General features: G+C 43.2%; 1 protein-coding gene across 4 annotated transcripts in view; it reads right to left on the bottom strand.

Annotated features, from left to right (window-relative positions):
• Positions 1-4,500: 4,500 nt before the first annotated feature.
• The window catches only part of klf5a (Kruppel-like factor 5a), an 11,225-nt gene continuing 7,305 nt past the window's right edge, over positions 4,501-8,420 (bottom strand). For all 4 annotated transcript variants that reach the window (XM_037124643.1, XM_037124645.1, XM_037124642.1 and 1 more), the window contains one exon: positions 4,501-7,452. In XM_037124643.1, coding sequence (XP_036980538.1) covers positions 7,274-7,452 — 179 coding nt within the window. In that variant the 3' untranslated portion in view covers positions 4,501-7,273. The remainder of the gene's footprint in view (positions 7,453-8,420) is intronic.

Genomic DNA, 8,420 nt, shown 5'->3' with positions numbered 1-8,420 from the left:
TTACCTTTTGGGCCACAGACTTGTGACAAATGACAAATGACTGCTTGAGTTATTGAAACTCACAGTAGTGGTGCGATGTCGCTGTTGGGTAGATTTGGTTTGATAAAGACACAAGCCTAAAATATACCCATAAAATAAGCAGAGGAGAAATTTCAAATAGGTTTATATATCTGTAAACATTGCAGAGAACATAAATGAACAGGTTTTCTGATTTCAGATATCTCTTTGATGTAAAAAAAAACAGGAAGTGACTGTTTGTTTTTAGCACGGTGTCACTGCACTGTGACTCGGACTATACATGGCAGGACATCACTATACGTCTAACATTTCTGTGGTTTGAGGAAACATACGATGCCAACATTTTATTCGGGCGACTAAGCTGAAAAACATCATTCGCGCTTTACAGTCCAGATTCTTTTCTGATTGGAGTGATTGAGTGACTGAGTCTCACACATCCGGCTGGTCGTCATGTTGGAACTGAACCTGCGAGCTTCCAGTTATGAGCCCGTATGACTAACCGAAATGCAACCACATGTGCTCCATCACCTCTAAGCTATCAAACCATAAAGCATGTGAGACGACAGGAGGAAACTGTTAGCTGTTTGGTCAGGGAGGCGTTCAGCCCAGTCCAAAAGTCGAGGAGTTAACGGTGAGCAAACAGCTGTGATTAAGTGCCTGTATGTGGGCGATATATATATATATATATTTATATATATGTGTGTATGACCTGGAGACCCTTTTCTCTTTTCAAAAATCATGATAAGAAGTCACAAAAAGGCTTCAAGCGTGAAAGCAAAAGGGTTTTGTTGTATCCTCGGAGGGTGTCGCCCTGAGTGTTTAGCAGGTGCAAAGATATTTGCCTGATATGGAGGGGAGCCTAATGGGTTTGTCCTTTGAACTCATTTCACATTCAAAGGGGGGGTGAGTGTGCTGGAGCTGTGGGTGGCTCGAGGCTGTCGTAAAAAGGACTCCACGAGAGGAGGACCAAATAGCTCAGTTATTATCAGAATGTTTCTGTGATTAGAGCTTTATCAGGAACGGTGCTGATCTGAGATCATTACGCTGGTTTATGGTCATCATCTTTCCCTCATTAGTCATGCAGAGAGATGTTTAAAAACTCCCTGACAGCTGATATGACGTTATGATGTAACACACGGCGAGGCGGTCGGGAAGAATTTAAACTAAATTACTAAAAACAACTTGTGACTATGACTAAAACAGGACTTCACCCTCAAGAGCAACAAGCAGCCGAAACTACTTCAGGATGTTTGGCCGGACAGATTCTGTGTGGACAAGTGTGTGATTTCAGAATGTGAGATAATGAAATCAGTACAGCCGTGGAAAAAAAACAAACAAAAGAAAACAACCTACATCACCGAGAGTATTTCAGTGCTGCCTGCTGACCTCTCTGATGGACTGTACGATCAGTGAAGCAGCGCTGACACACGATGATGTCGGGTTAATTAAGGGTCTTTTGTAATTCCTCTCTCTACAAAACTGATAATCACACTGGATAACTCACTGTTGATCTGAAAAAAAGATGCATATTGGATCATCTTTATTTCTGTAAATTTTACGTACACTATATACTGCATGGTTCAGGGCTGCCTAAAGTGGGGCCTCCGGGCCAAAGTTCATGAAATAAAGAGAAATTATAATATGAATCGCTGTTTATGCTTTTTTTTGTTTGTTTGTTTGTTTGTTTGTTTGTTTTAGTTTCTGTTTTATAACCAAAAAACTAATTTTACTTCATGCAGCTTCAGGGAGAATGAGGTGTGCGCTTTACTAGATGAGCTATTTATCAGCTCTATTCCAAATCAATGTTTGGTCATCCAACCTTAGACTACAAGCCTACCTGATGAAGGTTGGATGACTAAAACATAGTATGTAATAAAGCTGATAAAACAGCTCACCTGGTAAAGTGCACAGCTCATGCAGCTCAGAGGTTCCAGGTTCAAATTCACCCTGTAACTTTTGCTACATGAGGTAAAATGTGACATAAAAACCTTGATTTTGAACCAAACGCAGTTCTTTAGACATCTGCAGCTGAAGTAAAAACTTTAATCATGAACCTTGTAAGGACGTCACATGGAAGAATATGTGTATATATGTGTACATATACGGCTAAAAAAAAGCTTTCGTTCTGGCCCAAAGATGTTGAAAAGACACCTGTTCGACTTGTTTTTGCTCAGTGGGTCAGGACAGGGTGACATGGCTTAAAATCATATCTCAATATTTTAGGGCATACAAAACATATTTGGCCATCTTTTGAAATCTCCTCAAAATCAAATATCGTATTTTTCTTTATACCTCAGTTTTGATCTTGCAACAATACTGAGGGAATGACTTTTGAAACTTGGATAAAACATTAACATAACGAAATGTTTGATCAAAAATCATCAGTAATGAGCAGAACAGTCAAGTTAAAACCAGGAGAAGACTGTTACAATATGAGAATATCTGGTCTCTTATCATGATAGCGATATCATATCGTCATGTTATCGGACGAACCAATCCAAACGCTGAGCCGCGGCCGCCCAAAACACGCTTCAGATGGTGCTCAGGGTGCACCTCCAGCGTGAAGGGCATGATGGGTAGGCGACCGCTGCTGGGAGCAGCTACCAAACAACCCTGAGAACTTCAAATGCAACTTTTGTATTTTCTCTACCCTCCGGGGCTCGTGTTTGTCCTCACAGCGACGCCCCTACAGCAGCTCTCTGTAGAAGAGTTGAAGGTACAGTCCCCCGCAGAGAGCCGCTGCAGTCCAGATCAACAGCCGCTGATATTTGATTTCAAACCTCGAATGTTTTCTAACTACCGAGCGGTTCACCTGAGGCAACATTTTTACAACCGAACGTAGCGTCTCGGCATCAAAACCCTCCTCGATATTATCTTTAACTCGGTGACAGCATGTCAGCTGTGCTGGTATCTCTCCGAATCTCTGATAACAACATGTTCTATTCTGAGAAGATTTGGGAAGGGTTGACTTTGGAGGGAGTTGTGTGTAAGTGCGTCTGCGTCTATCCGGGCTCCCCGTGGTCCTTCTATTGGTCTTCCGAGTGGGTGGTCTGTTCCAAGAGAGGAGCACTGGAAACATTATACCTACACGCACACACACACGCGCGCGCGCGTACACACACACACACTCACGGACACACAAAAAGGAAACTGGGAATCACACCAACGCAGCACAGCAGAGGGTGGAGCAGGCAGGAGCCTTCTTCCAGATGTGTGACATTAATTTAGTTGATCCAAAACATGAACCGGTAGCTCCCACTCACTCATCACCACAGTATGTGTGTGTGTGTGTGTGTGTGTGTGTGTGTGTGTGTGTGTGTGTGTGTGAAACATTCGTCCTAACTTTCTTAATATTTACACACTCAGACGTACACCTGCACATCCACATTTTCTTGGCGAGCGAGGTCTGAAAGATAAGAGAGAGACAGAAAGAAATGAAAAGTTCTCCTCTGGAGTTTAAGGTGGAGGAAGAGACGGAGCAGAGAGGAGACTGGAGGGAGACGAGGTGGATGATTAAAGAAGGGGAAAGAGATGAGGAGCGGACGAAGCAGGTTATGAGAACAGTGTCCACTCTGACCCGCGGAGCAGCGCCCCTGGACTTTCATACAATACTTTTCCACCGGGGAGGAGAAGTGGGGTGGTGGTGGGGGGACACGGTGCATGGAAAGACAAAGAGACAGAGAAAAAAATGAAATCAAATAAGAAGAGCGGAGGAGGAGAGCAAGAGGAGATGTAGGAGGACGGAAGTGGTTGATTGGGTCCCCCAAGAGATCCTTTTGTTTAGATTGTTCTGCATTTCACTTCTTTCACTCTCTCCCCTCCACCTCCCTCTCTTCTGACATCTGAGGTAGATTACAACTGAGACCCCGGGTCACATTTATGACTTAAATCAAGAACATATGGTGTGTGTGTGTGTGTGTGTGTGTGTGTGTGTGTGCGTGCGTGTGTTTGTAGGTCCATTTCAATGCAGTGGGATTCCCCTCAGGTCCCCGAGCGGTGGTCAGATTTATTTTCTTGTCCATTGTCTCTCGCTGGGACTTCAAAGGACGACTGTTTGTTGATCAGCGAGGGTGCTGCAGGTTCCTCGCAGGCTTCTCCGCCACATCTTTCCCCGTCTTATCTTCCTTTCGCTGTGACTGAACTCTCAAGTACGTCGGATCTCCGCGGGAAAAACCCGCAGGATCAGCACTTTCGCAGGACCCATGTTTGGATTTTTTAACAGATTAAGTGTGGTTATGCCTTGTTTGCTCCACGCAGGCCTTGACGAGGCTGGTTTCTAATGTCTCGCAGACATCGCAGCATGGCTCTCTCTTCAAAAAAAAAAAAAAAGACTGCTTTAATATAAACCTCATGGACAAAAACGCAAAATGAAGCTAACGCGCTTTGATCGCTGCAACACCTCGGTCCCGGAACATTGAAAAAAAAAAAAAAAGGTACGAGAAAAAAAATCTCCCCAATAATGTCAGCACAAGAGCACATCTGTAAAAGTGTCAGTTGACTTTATTAGGATCGGCTTCACTCAGTTGAAGAAAAAACAACTTTTGTCTTTGGAACATTTACCTAGGAAGGAAACAAATCTACAAAATAAGTCATTGGAAGGACAATATATAAAACAATGGCATTAAAATATCTTTGACAAGGAAACAAAAGTTAAAGAAAATAAACAAAGGCTCAAATATTTTTTGGATGCGGGGCGTTTTTTTTTTTTTCCTCTCATCTTTTCGCCCTCTCGTTTACAAAACAATAACAAAAAAAAGGGAAAAATAAACCAAAAAAAAAAAAAAATCAAGTTATTTACAGTGCATATATTTACATTAAGGCATTTTTGCTGGGGAGAAAGACGGTTGATCTGATACAACCCCCACTTCTACACAATCAAATAAATAGTCAGATTTACCATGATACATTACAGTGCTATATTATCTTTATGCTACCTGCAGTGAATGAACAAATACAGTTAGAGGCGCAGGCTACATCACACCATCAACATGGACATTCAAGTGTGTATGAGAGCACAGGTTCACATTTTCCCTCAAGTCTGTCTTAAAGGAGCAATATGTAAGATTTTAGTTGGAGGAAGAAAAGGTGATATTATGACGTTTATATATTTTGTTGCAGAGATATCTACTGAAGTTAGCATGCTAACCAGCTAACGGTTGTAAACACTTCCCTGGTGCCACTAGCTCTCAGCCCAGGCCGCTAGCTGTACGGCTAACCGAGCTAACTAGCTAATGACAGCTACAGTTAGCAGCCATTAGCGGTAACTCTGGCGATATCCTGCCTTCTATTTGTTTTCAGCGTGGCCTATTCTTACATAGTGCGCCTTTAAAACAATCCTAATGTGTAGATTAAGAGTTTTTGGCTGCAGGTTCCTCTCCATACTGACTGACTGAGGCGAGATCTTCAACCAAATTGATTTCAGAGGAGGAGATGAGGGAATGAAGGAAATGCTTGAAGCTCAGTAGTTGCTCAAATCTAATCATAAAATCTTCCAAACTTAGTGTTTTTTTTTTCCCCCTCTCGATGTCATTCCTCGCCGCGGCTCAACAAGGGAACACTGTCTGCTGCCGGAGCACAAAGAGGCTCAGATAAGACTCATCTTTTGAAATACGCCGCATTATCTTGAGCCAAACTTCACAATGCATTATTTTTTATTACACTGTTGATTCTGTCGCTTATCATTCATACTAAAAATGTTCTGAGCAGGGATCTCTTTATTGCCAGTATGCAGAGGGAAGAAGCAGCAACCATTAACACTTGCAACACACACACACAAGTTTCATGAGAGAAAAAAAATGTGAACTTCTCCTTTATCAAAACATGCATCTGTGTTTGATTGGCTGATATAGCCGAGCTGCATGTTAGTTGTGCATGGAGTGAGAGAAACGGTTGACTTTTTTTTTTTTTTTAAATCATGTCAGGTTGTCCGTGAGGTGGCCTGAGCCGAGCTGTTAAATCACAATGAATGATGGGTAACGTTGTCTTTTTTAAAATGAATTCCACTCTTTTTTGGAGCTCTGATAGATTAAGAAATTAAAAAAAGACAAAAAAACAAAACAGCACCATGTGTTTTTAAATGGACTGTCCACATTGACCACAGCTCTGCTACCACTGAACGAACACACATAAAACCAGAGAAAGAGGCACTTGATAAGGTGTCGGCGACGACGATGACGATGATGCTTTGGTTAAAAACGCTGGATGAGACCGCGGACAGTAAGTTGTATCAATTCAAGCTTGTGCGTCAAACACAACGTGAGTGAATTCTAGGATATATCTAAAGGTTCTGTTACATTTCTCTGGTTGGAAATCCGTCAAAAGACAACATGAATAATTCATCGCCTAATTGCTGCTCTTTAGCAAACCATCCACCTCGCTCTGCTCCTCAGTCGTCCTCTGATCTCCTCTCCTCTCTCTCGTTTCTAAAATCAAAAATCTTTCCCTCTCTCCATCTCCACCGCGCCCTTGTCTTTTTTTTTTTTTTCCCGCCTTGCACTATCTTCCCTCTCTCCAGAGTATAAATGCCTTCAATTTTTAATATCTGAACAGCGATGATTTGTGTGGCGTTCGTGGAGATTCAGTCCGGCCGTGATAATGATCGTTCCAATGGTGGATGAGACGCACGCGGCCCCCCCCCCCCCACCCGCCCCGAGGAAAGGCTCAGACTTAGATTACCAATTCTAGTGCAAACCGAAGGATTTGGTATAAAAAATTAAATCTGGATATTCCAGTTCTACAAACAAACTAACAAACCGAGGAGTAAACAAAGATTTGGCTTGACTAGTCTTGCAAACAAAAACATGATCCAGTTCTATGTTGGAACACAAGATGTACAGGTTTTGATTGGTAAGTGCTTTCTTTCCAGTCAGTTTTGCAGCTACCATTTTTTCTTTCTGCTATCACTTTTTCCTCCTTTGTATTTGTCCACAGAAATCTTTACCAAGTGTATCTGGAGGCCAAGGGACCAGCAGCTTCACCTGGCCCCTTGCTTGTTCTATTATACAACCTCCGCAGTGTCCCGCTCTGGGTTAGGAGCAACACGTGTGTTAGGCCATCGTACCGTTTTCTAGCACACGACAGCAGCGCCAGGAGGAGCTGCGTTGTCAGTGAGAGTCGCTCTGCGTCAGGCAGCTTGTAGCAATGTAGTTGTTGTAGAGTAAGTGCTTTGTGTGTGTCAAGACAGTGCTTGTGTGTTTCTTTTCTTTTTTTTTTTTTTTTTTTTGTGTGTTTTTTGTCGCCGCGTCTGAAAACGCTGCTAGTTCTGGTGTCTCTTCATGTGCAGGGCCAGGTGGTCGGATCGGGAGAAGGAGCGCGAGCAGACGGCGCACTGGAAGGGTTTGGCGCCCGTGTGCTTCCGGTAGTGACGTGTCAGCTCGTCCGAACGGGCGAAGCGCCAGTCGCAGCTGTCCCACGTGCACCTGTACGGCTTCTCACCTGCAGGAGGAGGGGGAAAAGAGAAAGACTGGGTTAAAAAAAAAACAAAAGAAAAACCCAGAGCTTGAGTTTTCTCGCTCACATGATCTCCGGCACTCCAACGTGTCAGCGTGTGATCGTGAGCGTTCATGATGATGAAACTCATTATCCTTAGACTGATTCTAATTCTACATGATTCACACAGTTGGGTGGAGGAACCGGGAAAACAGGCTTCGCAGAAAACTACAGTTGTCGGGCGACGCACACAGTCATAATGCTGTCACAGGCATCCAGCGAGCACTTGAACACCAACGCTGCACAAGTTTCCCACGGGTGACTGTCTGCTTCTGCCTGCGTGCATTTTTGTCTTTGATGGATGTTTCGCAGTCGCTCTTGCCATTCCAATAATCTTTCAGCCACAGCCTCGGGCCACTTCGCAAAAAAAAAAAAAAAAAACTAGTGTGACCGGTCTCTGTAAGGCACAGCTCCATCTTAACCACGCCACCCAACCACCTGCCCTGTCGACCAGCTGGCATTCAGGCAGCAAGATGCGACTTCTAGGGAAAGATGTTTGTTTATTGAGTAAACTCCAGGTTTCAGGTATGCACCCTGAAAGCGTCAGTTTTTAATGACCTGATAATTAGGCTCAACAATCAACCATCTGTCTCGACAAAGTTACAGTTGCTATGTGCTCTCTGAAAGTACAAAAACATTTCCGCACCTGCGGCTTCCATCCACGCAGATATGTGAAATATCTGCCTCCGACTTTCTGGCACAACATAATTGATTTTTGGGGATGGTGGCTCAACCCAACCTGCCATCCTGAAGTGTCAGTATCTGACAAATTGGGAATGAGACTCGAAATTTCACTTTTTTTAAAAAAAAAAATTAAGACACTAAAGGAACTAGAGATGCAAATATTTGGGAAGTACATTGGCAACTATTTTGATGATCGATTCTTCATTTCAGTGATTTTTTTTAACACTTCA

Source organism: Acanthopagrus latus, chromosome 15 (genome assembly GCF_904848185.1).
Source record: "Acanthopagrus latus isolate v.2019 chromosome 15, fAcaLat1.1, whole genome shotgun sequence".
In the NCBI taxonomy this organism is placed as follows: Eukaryota; Metazoa; Chordata; class Actinopteri; order Spariformes; family Sparidae; genus Acanthopagrus; species Acanthopagrus latus.
Note: the sequence above shows the minus strand (reverse complement) of the source record. Positions and strands in the feature narration are given on the sequence as shown.